We start from the raw sequence: 20100 nt of genomic DNA, 5'->3' as shown, positions 1-20100 counted from the left end.
TGCTCTCGCCGCCGCCCGCTGCTGCCTCGCCGGCCTGCTCTCGCCGCTGACCCACATTGCTCTGGCCCACATTTGAACCACCGTCGCTGCAGGACACGGCCCGCGCGCGTTCAGCTCTCGCCACGCAGTTCCTGGTCATGACCCAACTCCTTCAGTAGGTAGTTAAAGGGTGGAGAGTGGGGGGGGGTGGGAAATAGAATTATTACAGAGAGGAGAGAGGAGAAGAAAAAAGAAAGGAAAAGGAAAGGGAACTGGCGAGCAGAGTAGAGCTCCGAATGGAGCAACTTATCCTGCTGATATCTTGCCAGCACTTACTAAGGAAGGATACACTTTGCATACAGTGAATGCAGCACAAGTTCACTAGACTAATTTCTTGGATGGCAAAACTATCTTCTGAGGAGCGGTTATCTTGTGCGGTAAACTTTGATGTGGCACCTTATTGCATGCCTTTTGTAAATGCAATTATACAATATTAAAATGGTTTTCCCCTATCCACCCTCCTTGTTGTTCCATCCTCACACTAACAACTTATACAAACATCATTCCCGTTTCACAAAACCATGCTGACTCTGCCAAATAACATTTTGATTTTCCAAATGTCCTGCTACTACTTCCTCAAATGGAGTTCTAGCAGTTTACCCAATGGTGGACATTAGGCTAACTGGCTGACAGCTTCCTGCTTACTTTTTCCTTCTTATTGTCTCACTTCTATTAGTCTTGCAATGTTTCATGAACATGGATTAAAAATGCTACTGAGAATCATGTTAACCTTCCATTTTGTTTAAGTTTCTCATAGTTTTTCTTTGATTGGATCATTACTTTTTTCGGATCTGTATGACAAAGTTACTAATGATTGCTCATTGGCTGGATATTAATGGAATGATAGGCCTTCCTATTCACTGTTAGCTGGCTGACTTTAAATGCTTTAATGATTTAATTGACTATTTGTGTTTTTATTGGATAATTTGCTTTGTTTCATTGAAGAAATCATGTCCCAGTCAAACTAATCTTTTCTTAGAGACAGGAATAAGTTTATATGAAATAGCAAATGCTGTCAATTTTCCTCAATTTATTCTCAAATTAGAGTGAAAGTGAAATTTAAATTCGAAGTGGTTAAAAATTCAAGGTGTGCGTCAGTTCAGAATTCAACTAAACTAAATTCAACTGAAGTCTCTGTTTAGCTTTTTAGTTTTAGCACTGGCTCAAATTTGCCATTCAGGTTCTGGGTACATGGAAAGATGGATGAATTTAAATAATAGGAACATTGAAGGCATAACTTCTTCTGCAGTAGGTTTTCCTTTTGATTAGTGAAAGTGTTAAGACCCAAATCTAGAGTGGCAATGACACATGGATAAAACATCTGTTTTCTAATTATGTCTTTGCCAATACTTGCTACAGTGCCGACAAATCTGCGGACAGGACTTCATAAAAACAAACTTCAGACTTACATTAGCTTTGTAGGTGCTGCTAGGAGAGTACCTTTTAGGAATAGTATACTTAGGCAATCTTAATTTTTAAAAAAATAACCATGATTCAATCACCTTATTGAGAAAGGCATGGAAAGCAATTATGTATGCAATCAAATTAATCAAGTTGATTGCTTGTGACACAGACTGATGATGCAGGCCAGTTATTGATGTAGATGCTATCCAAAGTTGAATGATCTATGATGGTGGGATATGGGGTGTTGAAGAATGTACTTCAATACATTAAACAGAAGGGTTCTTTGAAAGTCCTCAAAGCAAGGCAAAGATCAGCTTAGGGAATTACTGAACAATGAATTGATCCCTCAAAGTTCTTGTTGTAGGGTAGTGTGAAGTTGTTTTCTTTTGTTAATTCTTCCCATTTCCCCAAGTTATTTGTATGAGAACACTTCCTACTGCTGCTCTTCTGCCTCCTCCATTTGTAGACTTGTGTTATGAGGTCCACGAATGCAATGGAATTAGCCCCTTGAGTGGCTGAAACATCTGAATCTCTGCTTCAGCTCCCCAGTGCTGTTTAGAGGATCAACCTGCTCTCAGACTTTGGTTATGCACGAGGATGTCAGGGGCCACAATACACTCTATCCCTCATCCTCTGAAATGGACTGAATATAGGAGGTGGTGGGGTTCAGCTATCTTTAGACGACTACATCTTGGCAGCCTTTAAGTACACAATGCAGATCTGTATGACAAAGTTCCTAATGATTGCCACTGGCTGGACATCATTGGAATGGTAGGCCTTCCTATTCACTAAAGTAGTTGGCTGGTATTACGGTGCCCTAATGCCAATATAACAACATAAAAGCAGTTAGTAGTCACTGCAGCAAATTTGCTTGAAGCAGCAATGAAATACAGACCAATATACTGCTGATGACCCTCATAAAGAGGTCTGAAATAATTCAGTAAAGAAAAATGTAAGGTCTACAGTGAATGGCAGTGTGTCAATCAATACAACAGATGGTAGGTTAGATCTCTACAACAAACTGCCTAAAAAAAGGTACAGCTTCTTCCTGTACTTCTTGGCTCAGTAAGATTACTCTTGGCCTACTATGAGCAGCGCATTTCATCCATTTTCTTCAAAGATGCTTGATAGCACTTGCCAGGGTACCTGCTGACCTTCATCTTTCCACTGTTCCTCAATCCAGAACAGAAAGTAACAATAACTCCATAATTGCAGATAAAGCTAATGGAGTGTGATAATTGCAGAAAATTGTAGATAAAAGACAATCTGCATACAAGAAAGTTTACCAAACTAGACAAAAATGATCAGCTGTTTCAACAGATGCGGCTCAGAGAACCAACGCAGACACTTCCAAAATTTCTCTGAAACTAAGGAAATGCATAAGTAAACCACATAATTGCAAAGCAATTGTATTCAGATCATTCGACCTGCAATGTTAATTCTGATTTCTCTCTACAGATGCTGCCAGACCTGTTGTGCTTTTCCAGCAATTTATGGTTTTGTGTTTGTAATTGCAAAGCAATATTGACTGAGAAACTCAAAAGTGAAAAAGAATATTAAACCATCAACACTAATCCTCATAGACAGTTGAATAAACTCTTTGTGGCATATTTCAGATTCATTTTTGCTCTAAAATCATTGATTGTCAAGAACTGATATTCCTTACTGGGTTAAGATATCAATTAAAAATATGAATTAGGAAACATAGAAAGTCATTGTGTTGCTGAATAGGAATTCAAAAAGGATAACTTCATGGATGGTCTGAGTGGATGAGACTGAGTTGCAAATACAGTGTTTGGCCACAAGATGGCATAGCATAGCACATTACATTTTTAAAATAAGGCCTCAATAGTAATACAGTGTGGAGCTGGAGGAGTACAGCAGGCGAGACAGCATCAGAGGAGCAGGAAAGTTGACATATCCACCCGAAACGTCAACTTTCCTGCTCCTCTGATGCTGCCTGGCCTGCTGTGCTCCTCCAGCTCCACACTGTGTTATCTCTGACTCCTGCATTGGCAGTTCTTACTATCTCTCAGGCCTCAATAGTAACCTCTCTAAAAAGGCAGGAGGTGGCCTACAGATCTTCTTCATCTGCCCAGCAGTGTGCCTGACATGTTAAAGATACCTTTTCACCTGGGATCCAAATTGAATATCGGTTTGATCCCAAGCTTAACCTCTGAAGAGGCCGAAAAAGACAATAAATACCAGAGCTTCAGTAAGGGTGATTGTTCCTGACACTCAGATGATCACTGCAGACCCTAGGGTTGTGTCAGAATGCTGATAAGACAAAAGGTCCTCCTCCAGTCAAAAACAAGGGCTCACTCTGAATGCCTCTAGCACCACAACTACAAATTCCTAAAGGAGGCAGTCACTTCTGTTATCTTAGTAGTCCCCACTAAACTGACGTTATATTATGTCAATCTCCATTATACTTCACATTCTACCACAAAACTCTTATTTGCTACCCTGGCCCGACTTGAACAGTTTCACAGAAACACAAACTAGGAACAGAAGTAGGCTATTCTGCTCTTTGAACCACCACTCAGTAGCTGACCTTCTATCTCCCCTTACTCCTTGATACCTTTAAAACCTAAAAGAAAACACATCTCTTTTTTGAATATATTCAACGACTTCACCTTCACAGCTTTCCACAGTACAGAATTACACAGCTTCACTACCCTTGGATGAAATAAATCCTCATCAGTCCAAAATGATCTACCAGGTATCCCAAGACTGTATCCCCTAGCTCTAGACTCCCCAGCCAGGAAAAATATCCTGGTAAAACTCAGCAGGTCTGGCAGCATCTATGAAGAAAAAATCAAAGTTAATGTTTCGGGTCCAGTGACCCTTCCTCAGAACTGATGGTAGCTAGGAAAACATCAGTTTATATGCAGAAGATGGGGAGGGGATGGGGTAGGGAGTAAATGATAGTATTAAAGGATTACAGCCCAAAGAGAGAGAAGAACAATTGGATAGACAAAGGAGTTGATAACGATCTGGCTAGGAGATTGAATAACTGTTAATGGGGATTGTTACTGACTAACAATAGGTAGTGTGTAATGGGCAGACTATTTGATAAAAAGGCCTGGTGAGCGGGGTAGAGGGCTATAACACGGGAGAGTTAGGCCCTAAAATTATTGAACTCGATATTGAGTCTGGAGGGCTGCAGGATATGCAAATGGAAAATAAGGTGTTGTTAGTCCAGCTTGCGCAGAGCTTCTCTGAAACACTGCAGCAAGCCTGAGACAGAGATGTTGGCCAGAGAACAGGGTGAAGTGTTAAAGTGGCAGGCAACTTTTGCGAGCAGAACGTAGATGTTCTGCAAAGCGGTCACCCAGTCTATGCTTTGTTTTCACAATGTAGAGGAGACCACACTGTGAGCAGCGAATGCAGTAGACTAGATTCTGGGAAGTGCAGGTAATACGCTGCTTCACCTGAAAGGTATGTTTGGGCCTTTGGATACTGGGGACAGAGGAGGTAAATGGGCAGGTGTTACACCTTTGCCAGTTGCAGGGTTAGGTGCTGTGGGGGGCTATTGGGAGTGAAGGAATTGTGGACCAGGCTGTCCCAGAGAGAACGGTCCCTGCAGAAGGCAGACAAGGGAAGGGAGGGGAATATGTGTCTGGTGGTGGCATCTTGCTGGAGGTGGCAGAAATGGTGTCTGATGATCTTCTGGATGTGGATGCTGGTGGGATGGTAGGTAAGGACAAGGAGAACCCTGTCGCTGTTGCGGGAGGGAAGAGAAGGAGTGAGGGCAGTAGTGTGGGAGATGGATTGGACCGGTTGAGGGTCCTGTCAACAATGGTGCTGGGGAATCCTCGGTTGAGGAAGAAGGTGGACATTTCAGAGGCTCCCTTGTCGAAGTTGGCCTCATCGGAACAGATGAGATGGAGACGGAGGAACTGAGAGAATGGGATGGAGTCTTTACAGGAAGCAGGGTGGGAGAATGTATTAGTCCAGGTAGCTGTGGGAGTCGGTCGGTTTATAGCAAATATTAGTGGCCAGTCTATCCCCAGAAATAGAAATAGAGATGTCGAAGAAGGGATTGGAGGAGACAGAGATAGACCAGGTGAAAGTGAGGGCAGGGTGGAAATTGGAAGCAAAATCAATGAACATTTCCAATTCCAGATGAGAGAGGGAATCAGCACCGATGATATCATCGATATATCGGAGGAAGAGTTGTATGTGTGGACTGGATTAGGACTGGAACAAGAACGTTCCACGTACCCCACAAAGAGACAAGCATAACTTGGACCCATGCTGGTATGCATGGCCACCCCTCTGACCTGAAGAAAATGAGAGGAGTTAAAAGAGAAGTTGTTGAGGGTGAGGTCAAGCTCAGCCACGCGGAGGAGGGTGGTGATGGGTGGTCACTGGACCTGAAACGTTAACTCTGATTTTTTTCTTCACAGATGCTGTCAGCCCTGCTGAGCTTTTCCATCAACATCTGTTTTTGTTCCTGATTTACAGCATCCGCAGTTCTTTCGGTTTTTATTAGGGAAAATATCCTCCCTGCATCTAGTCTTTCCAGCCCTGTTATAGTTTTAAAAGTTTAATCAGATCCCCTCAACCTTTTAAACTCTAGTAAATACAAGTCCTATCAAACAACGATAACAAGGTATAGAGCTGGATGAACACAGCAGGCCAAGCAGCATCAGAGGAGCAGGAAAGCTGATGTTTCGGGCCTAGACCCTTCCCCGAAATGTCAGCTGCTTGGCCTGCTGTGTTCATCCAGCTCTACACCTTGTTATCTCAGATTCTCCAGCATCTGCAGTTCCTCCTACCCCTATCAAATAAATCTCTCCTCATAGGACAGTCCTGCTAAATCCAGTATCAGCCTAGAGGAACAAAAACAAAGTTGCTGGAAAAGCTCAGCAGGTCTGGCAGCATCTGTGGAGGAGAAAACAGAGTTAATGTTTCGGGTCCGGTGACCCTTCCTCAGTTGCTGAACTAGTAATTAACTGTCACAGAGACCGAGGCTAATGTCCTTGAGACAAGGGTTTGAATCCCACCATGACAAATAGTGAAATTTGAATTCAATAAAATCTTGAATTAAAAGTTGGCTAAATGGTGATCATTTACTGTTGTCAATTGTTGTAAAAGAAGCCCATCTAGTTCACTACGTTCTTTAAGAAAGAAAATCTGCCATCCTTACTTGATCTTGCCTGTATCCAACTCCCACAGCAATGTGCTTGACTCTTAACTTCCCTCTGAAATGGCTGAGTGAGCTAAACTGTTCAAGCAGAATTCAGAATGGGCAAGAAAATGCTGGTCTTGCCAGGGCTGCCCACGTCCCATACAAGTGTAAAACAAAAATTCAATCAGTTACCTTTACCACTTTCTTCCCTTAATCTAACCCACCGAGCAAAACTTCTTTTATGGCTTCACCTCTCCATCAACTCCAAATCTTAAAACTTTCTCTAGTGTTCCTAACTTTCCATTAGGCTTTGAGCTCATCTGATCAGTGAGATCCACCTCCTTCACCCTCAACCCTATTCCCACTAAACTGCTGTCCATTCAACTCTTTTCTTGCACCCATGTTTATAATGTTTACAGGATCTCACTTCTCAGTACTGTCCTCTCTCTATCAAATCACCCCTTTCTTGAAAAGGAAACAATCCTTGATCCTTCCAGTCGTGCTACGTACTTATTTTCTATCTTGTTTTCCTAGAGGTTCTTAAACTTGTGGCCCCTCCTAAATCTTTCTTGAAGAACCAAGTTTTAAATTCTCCAGAACTAAGAGCTAAAAGTGCCAACCAATGTGTGATAAAGGTAACTGTCCATCCTTGTGCAGATTTTGACACAACTGACTTCAAATATGTCACTAAACTATTGTCCAGCTGGGTTGAATTACATTTACTTTAGTGCATTATTATTTACCAAATTATATCAACCATGTCACTGCAATGACTTCTCTCTTTCTATTTTAATAGGTTCATTCTAGTACCCCAAATAACTCTGACCCCATCCTATTCCTCACCTACACGTTGCCACTCAGTGACTGAATCAATTTAAAGTTTTTGAGAAGGTTTGTAGCTCGGGTTGTGGATAAGGTTATAGACTTTCTCGTAGGTATGCGCGGGAATTCTGGAGGCCTGGCATTCCAACCGGAACTCCATTAACAAACACGTTGAACTGGACCCGATATACAAACCACTGAAAAATAGAACCAAAAGTAATGCCAACTACCTCAGCAAACCGAGGCATACAAATAACAAGCAGGACAGAGCACCAATGCTTCACCGAAGGCACACTGATCATGTAGTCTACAAGCTAAACTGAATCAATTGCAAAAAGAACAAAGAACAAAGAAAATTACAACACAGGAACAGGCCCTTCTGCCCTCTAAACCCACGCCGATCCAGATCCTCTATCGAAACCTGTCACCTATTTTCCAAGGATCTGTATCCCTCTGCTCCCTGCCCATTCATGTATCTGTCTAGATACATCTTAAATGATGCTATTATGCCCGCCTCTACCACCTCCGCTGGCAATGCGTTCCAGGCACCCACCACCCTCTGCGTAAAGAACTTTCCACGCATATCTCTCTTAAACTTTTCCCTTCTCACTTTGAAATCGTGACCCCTAGTAATTGAGTCCCCACTCTGGGAAAAAGCTTCTTGCTATCCACCCTGTCTATACCTCTCATGTTTTTGTAGACCTCAATCAGGTCCTCCCTCAACCTCCGTCTTTCTAATGTAAATAATCCTAATCTACTCAACCTCTCTTCATAGCTCAGATTTCCTTAAATCTGATGACATCTAGCTGTGCTTCAACATCATCTCTCAATTTTATTAGTCAGGTATTTAGTACTGGATTACTTGACCCTGTCTCAGAACATTCAGGACTGAATTTCAGGATTTGCTACATCTAGACTTGACAAATACAATGCACTCTGGCTAGCATCCCACGTCGTACTTTTGTAAACTTGAGGGCATCCAAAACTCTGTTGTCTATGCCTTAACTTGCAGCAAGCCTCATTCATCCATCATCCCTGTGATCGCTGATCTACATTAATTCCTAGTTTAAAAATGCCTCAATTTTAAAGTGGTCCTTATTTTAAAATCTTTCCTTGGCATCTCCCCTCCATATCTTCAGTTCCTCAAATACATGCACTTCTCCCATTTTCATCTTGCAAACACCACTGTTTCATTCTCTCTGCCACTTGCAGTCACGTCTTCAGCTGTGAAAGACCTAAGCTCTAGAATTCTGTCTAAACCTGTCCAGCTCTCTTTCTTCAAGAAAGCCAGTCCTTAAAACCTCTGTCTTCAAATAAACTTTTGGTCATCTGTCCTCATATCTCACGTGTACTAATCTTTGTTTTATAACACTCCTGAGAATAGCCTTGGAAAAATTACTACATTTGTGATGTGACTTAAGTACAAATCTGGAAAGCTAACAATATCAACGTTTATTGCGAGGGGAATTGAATACAAGAGTACGGAGGCTCTGCTTCAGCTATACAGGGCATTGATGAGTCCATATGTGGAGTAGGGGATACAGTATGGGTCACTGCACTTAAGGATGTTAATGCATTGGAAGCAGTTCAGAGAACATTTACTAGACTAATACCTGTTTGAGCAGGTTATCTTATGAGGAAAGACTATGCATCCTAGGCCTGTATCCTCTGGACTTAAGAGGAGTCAGAGGTGACTTAATTGAAACACAAGATCCTGAGGGGACTTAACCAGGTGCATGTTGAAAGTTTTCCTCTCATGTGAGGATCTAGAACTTGGGGTCATATTTTAAAAATAAGGAGCTACCCATTTAAAACAGAATTGATGAAACATTTTCTTTCAGCGGGTTCAGACACGTTGTAATTCTCTTCCTCAAAAAGCAGTGGATGCAGAATTTAAAGCAGAAGTAGACAGATTCTTGATTACAAAGGAGGATGAAAGATTACAGGAGACATGAAGGACTGGAGAATGGAGGTTAAAAATTAGATCAGAGATGGTATTATTGAATGGGAAAGAAGGTTTGAAGGGTTCAGTGGTATACTGTTGTTCCTTTTTTGTATATTGCTCATTCATTACTTATTGTGGTGCAAAGCATGATTAAAGTTGCCTTTAAAATAGCAGATTTTCAATTTGATATTCACAAAAACCTATCAGCACCCTTAACCATGCCTCAACCAGAGAAAGCCACACCACCCTACAGGACTTTTCCTTGTTCAATATAGAGTTCATATAATCCAAAAGCAGAAGACTCCACATTCTGGAAATCTTAGATAAAAACAGAAAATACTGGAAAATACTTAGCAGAGCTGGCAGCATCTGTGAAGAAAGCAGAGGTGGAGGGGGGTGGGTGGAGCCAAAGAGACACAGAAAAAGACATTAAATGGCAAAGGGGATGACAGTACAAAATTAAAGGAGAAGTTAATGGAACAAGTAAAGAAACAAAAAGACTATTGTAGAAAAGGTAATAAATCCAAAAAAATTAAATGAAGTATTGGGCCAGAGATCGTGATTTGAAATTGCTGAAAAGTGCTGAACTAAAAAAAAGGTACTGTTTCTGATGCCTACGTTGAGCTTCAATGGAATAGTGTAGGGAATAAGGACAAGAGGTCAGAGTAGAAGTGGGTGGAGAATTTAAATGGCTGCTTAAAGTTCATGTGTTCACAAATTTCATATACTGCCCATCTGTGCTAGCCCAAAAGCTTAGTATTCAAATGTACACGTGGATTGTTCTACAGATTAATAGTCTAAAATCCTCAGATGCTTATGTCTCAACCCATGACAGCTAACTCTACACTATAGAAAAGGATATCAAGGCCTTAAAGAAGGTGCTAAGTAGATTTACTAGAAAAGGTACTGGGGCTTCAGTTATGAGGCAAGACTGAAGAAATTACAGTAGGTATCATAAACAGCAGAAGAGAATAGAAGGAGATTTGGCAAATGATCAAAAGGTGTACTTGTGTGACAAAATAAGTAAGGAGAAACTGTTTCTGGTCGCAGAATGTGCCACTAACCACAGGAAAGCTTTCTATTAATGACTGAAAGACCAGAGTTATGAGGAAAACATTTATGAAACAAGTTAGTTCTGGAATGCACTGGCAAAAAAATGTGGAATCAAATTCAATAACAATGAAATGAACTAAAGTGGAAATCCTCTAGACCCATCTCTTGTCTCTTCACTTGTTCCATTTTGCTTTATTTTGACATTCTTTTTATCAGTTAATCATTCATGGGTTCCACTTCTCCCTTCCCTCCTTTGTTCACTTGTACTTGCTTAAAACCTGCTAAATTTGTAAAATTTTTTCAGTTCTGAAAGTCACAAATCAGAAGCAAGCACATTTTGCTGGCAGGCATGACTATGCTTGGTATCTCCCTTTTTTTTGGTAAAAAGGCAGAATGACTTGTCCCTTTAAGTCTGTTTCACCACTTCATACAAATATGGCTCACGTGTCTCAACTGTCTTTATTCAGTATTGCTTTTACCTCAAAAATCTTTCAACCTCAATCTTTAAAGTACCAATTGCCTATCATCCACAAGCTTTCAACTTGGTGAAGTTCCAGATTTTTTTACGACAACTTTTTTAAGACAACTCTCTTAAATAAGAAAGTTATTAGTAGTAAGGAATAGTAGACAAAACAATAGCTATAAAAGCAGTTCATTAATGTTGCAGTAATTCGGCAATTACTTGTGATCATAAAGTTACTATGGAAATCATCCACAGAGATGGATATATATTTGTGGGATTAATTTTTCATCTCATTAGTCCAATCCAAAATTAAGAGCAGTAGATAGCCAAAATATTGAATAGATTAAACTCTGTGGTTACATTTAGGATTGTTAAACACAGCTTTCAATTGTACTCCAATCCCGTCTTCACATTTCTGCTCCATTGTTCTGTATTTCCTCAGAGGAAAGAGTTTATTTTTCTGCATCTATCCCTATTCAAATCCTTTTATCATGGCTTTCTAAACTGTGAAATGGAACACAAAGTTTTAAAACAAGTAAATTAATTTATGTATTTCTGGCGAATCTGCTTGTACACCAAGTTCAACATATCTATCTTCAGGATCACTGTCCAAAATTGAATGTAATACTGTGACAGGATATGACAAAGCAAAGTGTAATTCCTTCACTTTGAATTTCAGTTCCTCTGAAATAAAAGTATCAGCATTCTATTAACTTTGACTGTTTTGTTGGAAATTTATTTGATTGCCAGAGGCTTTTGAAAGATAAAACATGCTGTGAGACATTAAATTAATAGTCAAAGTAGAGATGTAGCAGCTTCATTATCAGGTAGGGAATCAAGGAGTAGGATTATTGGATGTTGATTTGTGTTTGGGAACGCTTAACTAGCTTATTACAGGTCAGTTTTGGTTGCAGTTTATTTTATTCTTGAGATGAAGCATTGCTGGCATTTATTACCCATTCTAAATGAAATAAATATTATGTAACTTAAGCTGGAATAACTATAATTAGCCAGATGTGGTCAACTTATTTTTGCATACAGCTACCAGTATGAGGGTGAATTTATCCAGAAGCAGGGAATACAGAGAGCAAAAATAGCTCCTCTACAGAGGTTCATAACTGACTTTGCACAATTACAACACCAGCCACTTCCGAGGAGAGGGACACAACATGTTAATTCATACTAGTTTACAGGGACAAGATCATAAATTCTGAGAACAATGCTAACTAAACCCATATAGTCTTTAATCTATTTAACATGTTGGCTATCCTTTGCTCTTAGTTTTTCACCTAAAGAGAATCCAAAATTAATTTCAAATTTAATCACTGGATGATCTAAATAAATTTATGATTACAAGTAATTGATTCTAACTTATCTCAACATTAACGTGTTGCTTTTGTAAATATTATCTTGTCAATGATTCCTTACTACTAATTATTTTCCTATTCAATATTTAAGTGCTGCTATGCATGCTCTTAAAGTTAATGATCAATTGGGAGTTCACAACTTTGCTCTCGGTTTTGGATAAACGGCCAAGAATGGATTAATTAACTCGACTGGCGTTTGCGAAGATCCTGATGAGAGGTCGAAATGCTAATACATTTCCAACTGCTTAATGCGAGACAAATTCACAAGCAAACTCATGCGGGAGAAGCTGAGCATTAAACCCCAATAGTTCCTTAACAGGAGTGCCACAGTTGAACGGATAAGTTGAAAGCAATACACGGATGGGGTTTAACCAAGATAAGTGGAATTCCTTCATTTGGTGCCGTTGGTTCCTGTCAGATTACGGATTCTAACACTCTTCTGCAAGCTTTCTGGACAATGTTTTCTCGATCCCTGAAAACTTGTATTACACAATCTTCATCTACTGTTTCATCTTTTTACAAAAAATGAGATGAAAGTTATACATTGTGTGTATGAATGAATGACAGTTAAGAATGGAAGTAAATTGAAAGGAACAAAAACAGAAATTACTGGAAAAGCTTAAGTCTGGCAGCATCTGTGGACAGAAATCAGTTAACGTTTCGGGTCCGATGACACTGCCTCACAACTATTGAAAGGATCGTTTCTATCAATTTCATGCATCACACTGTACCTTATATTTTCAATTGCGGAGGTGACCTGTTGCTGAACAGTATCATAAAGAACGACTCTGTAACCTGCGCTTGCAAACAACATGGCCCAGCTCCGTCCAACGATTCCACTAGAAAATACAATATTTTGTAACAATGAATCTATCGCAACATTCCAAAAACAACTGACCAAACATTTTAAAGAGGACGTATACATTTCTTGTAACTTTAGACAAAACATTACCTTCCCACGATTAAAATGCTGCCCCTTTTACTGTCACTCATGTTAGCTGCTCTGAAGTGAAGACGAGAACTTCCGCAGCTCCGACGTAAGGCCTCTGAAGCCCGCCCCCGGGGTGGAACCAAACTGCCAACGTGTCCACCCATAGGCTAGACTGTCTCTGGATTGAAACATGACGCAGAAGGCTGTCAACAAGGCAAAGTAGTCACAAAATAAAAAAAAACAGGCGAAATCCAAAACTAGTTTTTCATTGTCATCGGATATGTGGTGACAAAAAGCACGAAGAGAATATAAACGTTTAAAGTGTACTATTTTCGTCTCCAGATAGATGCAAATACGTAAAAGTTTAAGCGCTGTAGGAATGTGCAACCTCAGGACTGCCTGCATTATAGCGTAGAACGCTTAACACTCTTGACGAGTTGTCACTGCGATAACGTAAGAAACTGAGTAATTTGTACACAGCAATATTTAAAAAATCAGACAACCCACTTTAGTGGGACAGCCAAACTTCCTAGTTTGTAACAGCAAGATTTTCACTAGTTATGTGATGGCCAAGGAAGTAGAAAACCGGGTATTTTTCAATACGTTTTTCCCACCCACCCTTTCTCTCATATGGTGCTGAATATCCAGACATATGGCGTAACCACATACATGCAAAGCAACAAAACCAGTTATAGAGATAGTAGGAACTGCAGATGCTGGAGAATCCGAGATAACAAGGTGTAGAGCTGGATGAACACAGTTATAGTCTGTTTCTGCTTAATAACCTACATGTCGAGGTCAGGGAAATTCTTTGATGCGTAGTCACAGACCTCGGCTGTTCCCCTTACAGTTACAGCACGGTTTCTAGGCAAGAGTGTGGAACATTTTTGTTCTGTCAAAAAAAAGGCAGGACTAATCCAATCTGGTCAAAATGACCTAAAAATAAAGGTTTCGACTACAAGATTAATACAAGCCTACCTACTTTTAAGAGTGGAAGTAGCATGTAATATGTGCTGCAGCTTTATAGAACTTTAGTTAAGCCACACTTTGAAAATTGTGTACAGCTCTGATCACCACAGTACCAGAGAATGTGGATGCTTTGGAGACAGTACAGAAAAGGTTTACCAGGATGTTGCCTGGTATGGGGGATTTTGGCTATGAAGAAAGGTTGGATAGACTGGGTTTGCTTTCACTAGAATGCAGGAGGTTGAGGGACGACCTGAATGGAGTGGATAGAACAAAAGTATGAGGCTTTTTTCCCAGGATGGTGGGGTCAATTACTAGGGGACACAGGCTCAAGGTGCGGGAGGAGGAAATTTAAAAGACATGTGTGAGACAATTTTTTCAAGGCATAGGTTTGGAGGCTGAAGGGCCTGTACCTGTGTTGTATTGTTCTTTGTTTTTCATTCTGTATGGGGCTAAGCAATCCCACAAAAAAAAGGAACAGACCTGCAAGATCCAGTCATGAAAGGTAATGGACAATTAAACAACTGATAAAAAGGTTCTCAAAGCCTCATCCTCAATGATGGAGGAGAAATCCAGCTCAGTGCAAATGGCTAAAGCATTTGCATTGAATTTCAGCCAGAAATGCAGAGTAGATCAACCATCTCATTCTGCAGTATCCAGCAGTGCAGATGCCAGCCTTCAACCAGTTTGATTCACTTCACATGATGAAAGAAACAGCTGAAGACACTGGATACTGCAAAGCTTATTGGCCCTGATAGGATCCCAGCAAAAGTACTGAAGACATATGCTCCAGAACTAGCCACACCTCTAGGCAAGCTTTTTCATTACAGCTACAACACTGGCTTCGATGTGGAAAATTGACCACCTATGTCAATGCACTAAATGGAGGAGAAATCCAACACTACCAGATACTGCCCTATCAATCTGCTCTCAATCAGCAAAATGTGATGAAAGGTCATTAACAGTACTACAAAGTTGCACTTGAAAAAGAAATAAGCTGCTCACTGATGCACAGTTTGGGTTCCACCAGAATCCAAATGACATCATTATGGCTTTGGTCAAAACATGGGCAAAAGAGCTAAACTCCAGAAGTGAGGCATGAATGATTGACCTTGGCACCAAGACAGTATTTGACTGAGCATGACATATTGGGTCACTAGCAAAATTGAAGTGAATAGGAATTAAGGAGAAACATTTATACTGGCTGGAATAATGCTTTGTGCAAAAAGAAGATTGTTGTTGTTTTTGGAGGTCAATCAACTCAGCTCCAGGGCATCACTTCAAGAGCTCCTTAAGACAGTGTCATAAGATCAAACATCTTCAGCTGCTTCAATGAATCTTCCTCCATTATAAAGTCAGAAGTGGAGATATTTGCTGATGATTACACAATGTTCAACTTCATTCACAATACTGAAGCAGTCCATGTTCTTATGCAACATGACCTGGACAACATCCAGGCTAGGGCTGATAAGAGTTTCATAACATTTATGCCACACAAACACCAGGCGTGATCATCTCCAAAGAGAATCTAACCATTGCCACTTAACCTTCAATGGTATTACCATTGCTGAATCCACCACTGTTTACATCTTAGGTTTACATTGACAGATCTTGTCGAGCCATATAAATACAGTGGCTACAAGAGCAGTTACGAGACTGGAAATTTTGTGACAAGCAACTCACCTTCTATCTCCCGAATGCCTGTCAACAATCTACAAGGCACAAGTCAGCTGTGCGCATCTACTTGCCTGGATGAGTGCAACTCTGGCAACACTCAAGAAGCTTGAAAGCATCCAAGAAAGACCAACCCATTCGATTGGCACCCCATCCTCAACCTTCAACATTCACTCCCTCCATCAATGCACACTGGCAGCAATGTGTACCATCCAGAAGATTCACAATAGTAACTCACCTAGGCTCCTTCAACAGTACTTTATAAATTTGCAATCTCTGGCACCTAGAAAAATAAGGGCACTAGACGCACAGGAACTCTTACTCCTGCAGTTTCCCTCAAGTATCTTGACATGAAACTATTTTGCTCCTTCACAGTCGTGTGTTAAAATCCTGGAAATGTCTTAATAGTGCTGTAGGTATCCCTATACCAGGGACCACTAACCTGGGATCAGGCTTCAAGGAGCCCTTTGTGCCTGGAGCAGGGCTGCTAGGCCTGGGTCAGGGGCAGGATGTGGGACCATGGGTCCCAGCCAAGAACAGGGACATATTTGTCCTGGCCCCTGCCCTACAGCTCAGATTGCAATGGTTCAAAAAGCCAGACAACCATCGCTTTCTCCAGGGAAATTGGGGATTGGTGTTAAATACTAGCTGAGCAAGAGCCTTATCCCATGTATGAATATTGTAAAAAAAATTATTCCAATCATTTTCCTCCCGGTTGTTAATAAGAGTGATTGGCATTATGAAATGATACATGCATACTCTGTGATAAAGGAAGAGAATAACTATTCCTTACATTGAAAAGGTAAATGACTGAGGAGGGACTGCAGAAGGTTGAGTAAAGCTGATGTCAATAGAGATCATGGGGAAAACTCTTCAGTGGTTGGAATTTTACCTGGCATAAAGTGAGACACTTGTGTTCAGCACTAACTCATTGCTGCAGGCACTTCATTTTCCATCTGCAACTACTTCAAAATTGCAGTGCCTCTTTTTGTCAAACATCTGAGTTAACTTCACACTGTATGGATGTCTGTAATTAAATCACTAGTGTTGAATGAAACTTGTTGGTTGTTATAAAAACCAACCTGGTTCACTAATGGGCAGGAAAATTGCTATCCCTTTCTGGTCTGGTCCACATTTGATTCTAGACCCACAGCAATGTGATTGACATGAACCAGTTTTCTGAAAATGGCCTAGCAAGCCACAGAGCTGCATCAGATCACTCAAATTACAATTGTTCAAATAATTTGAAACAATGAGTTTGCATAAAGCAAGACCTAGACAACATGAAGACTGGAGTGGCAAATAGTATTTTTGCCAGACAATACTTCAGCAAGAGAGCAGAACTATCTCCTCTTCAATTGCCTTTGTCTAGAATTGCATCAAACTGGATGTTCACCATCGAACACTAGACACTAAAGCAGACCAGCTGCATTCTCTGTGCCAATGTCATGCTGCAGGGTATACTACTGACAGGATGCACCTTGACAATTTGCCAAGCGCTTTTCAGCAGCAACTCCCAAACCTGTGTCTGCCATCAACCAGAAGGGCAAATGCAGCACCATTTCTTACAAGGCCACCTGCCAAATCACACAGCATTCTTTCATTGCTATCACATCAAAATTCTGGAAGTCCTTACCCAACACCATTGTGGAAATATTTTTATCAGAAGGACTGCAACAGTGCAGGAAGGCTCCACATCTCTTTGTTGGAGTTCCTGGAAATGGGAACTAAATGACAACATTTCCAGTGATGCCCCATATCTTAAGGCACTATTTCCCAAACTTTTTCCCACTGACCCCATTTTGAGGCTTGAAAATTGAGAGAACTGAAAGAGCGAGTTTCTGTTGAAGCAGGAGCACACCTGCTGTAATGTGGCTGTATTGAAGTTCTTGATATGTGAAGACAATCAGTAACATGGGTTATAGCATAAGCAAATTTGCATAATTTTAGTTTTAAATTGGAGAAACAAATTAATATTTGGATTTTGATCAGACTAACCAGACTATCACAAAATGTTCGCCAACCTTCATTTCTCAAGTCTAGCTCCACAAAGTCCTATCTTATGTAGGCATTCTTCCCCTTGAGATACAGCCTAAAGTGACTGTCAAACTTTCACAATATAGAGTTCTGGATTTAACTTGAAGGAGATCCACACAGAAGCACAGTTGTGAACAAGTGGGTTTCCAGAACATCCTGAAGAATTTATGTGCAGGATAACTTTCAGTGTTCGTCAACCAACGACAGCCGAATTAGGCAGGTAAGGTATGTTGGGGGTCAGAGATTACAGAGGCAGGAAGAGGTAGCATGGCATTGTGCGTGGTTTCCAGATTGCTGGGGTGAGGTGGTGTGGAAGAAGATCAGATTGCAATTCCAAAGAACAGATGGCGATTTGGGACATTCCAGTGGTGGCCCTATATATGGGAAATAAACAAATCATGAAGTTTGTTTTTCTGGTAGCTTAGGTTGGAAGGAAGCACTACCGCACCTCATGGCCAGAAAGAGTGCTGTAAAAGGAACTTAATTCATATTTGAGCATTTTTATGTCCTTTAAAGCTACCATATATCACAAGGCCTGGGAAACCCAAACACTGTGGTTTGAAAAGAGAATGACTGTTAACATGAAAGTACACAATCATAAATATTGAAATGACCAACCCAGTTCCTGCAGACAACTTGGTCACTCAGTTCCATTAAAAATCAGAAGTGGACAGGCTTGCATGAATTTGTAATGCATCAGAAAAGAAGTCTCTGATATAATAAAAATGTTCGAAAATTAGTTTGTCTACATTCCATGTCAGAGACGACAAGAGTTTCTGCAATTTGTCTTGTAGACTCTTCACTTAAAGGCAGTGCTAAATAGTTCAGGTCATAAGGAATAATTTGAAACAAAAGTAGAATAGATGATTAACTGTAAGGGGCAGCTGAAAATGGTAGGACTGAAGATCTGTGTTGATCTATATTAATGAAATAGCAGTGGATACATAGTAAGAGGTAAGGGGCACATGCTATAACAGTGACTGAGAAGAAGAGGCTCCTAAACAACTATGTGGAGCTGCCGGTGTTGGACTGGGGTGGATAAAGTCAGAAGTCACAAAACACCAGATTATAGTCCAACAGGTTTATTTGAAATCACAAGCTTTCAGAGTGCTGGACCTTCATCACCTGACAAAGGAGTAGCACTCTGAAAGCTTGTGATTTTAAAAGAACTTGTTGGAATATAATCTGGTGTAGTGTGACTTCTGACTTTCTCCTGAGCAGCATAATGGTTTAATGGCATTAGGGATTATTCAGAAAGCAAAGCAAGTAGCCAACATAAATAGAATGGTTCAAACAAGAAATTCAAGAGTCAGGAGAATAGATAGCCTTTGTTTTGGGCATGATTGGGAGCCTTAAACAGTATATTGTTTCCCTTGTGATAGGATGAAGGCTAGTATGGAATAGTGAGAAAGTGGTCAAAAGTCATGTATATTGGAACCAGATATGGATAGAATTTGGGAGCATAGCAACAGGTCCCTTGGTCTAATAGTCTATGTTAGTATTTTCCCCTTAACAAGTGCCTCCTACAACCTGACTTTGTGTTACCCTAGAACACTTTTCATTCATTTGTCCCATTCTGTCTGAATAACAACTAGAATTGGGTGTAGGCCATTCAGCCTTTAAAGATTGCTCCACCTGATAATATGATCTTCTATTTCAATTTTATCTTCTCCTAGTAACTCAATATTCCTCAAAACAGAAACAAATGGTGAAACTCAGCAGTCTGGAAGCATCTGTGGTGAGTAAAAGAGTCATTGGACTCAAAACATTAACTCTTTCTACCCAAAGATACCAGACCCGCTGAGTTTTGCCAGCAGTTTCTGCTTGTTTCATATCTCCAGCATACACAGGGTACTTTGTTTTATTTGAATATTACTTGATATCAATAGTATCCTAAAAGTTATTGATCTATGCACAAATTATCTAAACCATCCTGGGATAGTCAGAATCAGTCTCACTATACTGAGAAAGGGATGGTTGAGAAGTTTACAGGGTCTGTGAAATTAAGTATTAGTTTTTTAAAAATGAGTTTTTGATTATTTCAGTTTGAGGCTCATAGAAAAGTAACATCAAAAATATTTCTTTCTCCACAAGAACTACCTAACTTGCTGAGAACATCCAGCATTTTTCCTGTTCTGGAGATAGTAGGAACTGCAGATGCTGGAGAATCTGAGATAACAAGGTGTAGAGCTGGATGAACACAGCAGGCCAAGCAGCATCAGAGGAGCAGGAAGGCTGACGTTTCGGGCCTAGACCCTTCTT

The 20100-nt window shown here is 40.4% G+C and overlaps 1 protein-coding gene across 3 annotated transcripts in view; it reads right to left on the bottom strand.

The window, feature by feature from the left end:
• cryl1 (crystallin, lambda 1) overlaps window positions 1-20100 on the bottom strand; it is a 112681-nt gene that overhangs the window by 91569 nt on the left and 1012 nt on the right. For 2 of the 3 annotated variants that reach the window (XM_048598072.1, XM_048598071.1), the window contains exons 1-2: window positions 13183-13350; window positions 12962-13069 (exon numbers count right to left, since the gene is read on the bottom strand). In XM_048598072.1, coding sequence (XP_048454029.1) covers window positions 12962-13069; window positions 13183-13325 — 251 coding nt within the window. In that variant the 5' untranslated portion in view covers window positions 13326-13350. Of the gene's footprint in view, window positions 1-12961; window positions 13070-13182; window positions 13351-20100 lie in introns of those variants that run through there. The other variant, XM_020530113.2, reaches the window with a different exon arrangement.

The sequence above is a fragment of the Rhincodon typus genome, chromosome 6 (genome assembly GCF_021869965.1).
Source record: "Rhincodon typus isolate 14 chromosome 6, sRhiTyp1.1, whole genome shotgun sequence".
Taxonomy (NCBI): Eukaryota; Metazoa; Chordata; class Chondrichthyes; order Orectolobiformes; family Rhincodontidae; genus Rhincodon; species Rhincodon typus.
Note: the sequence above shows the minus strand (reverse complement) of the source record. Positions and strands in the feature narration are given on the sequence as shown.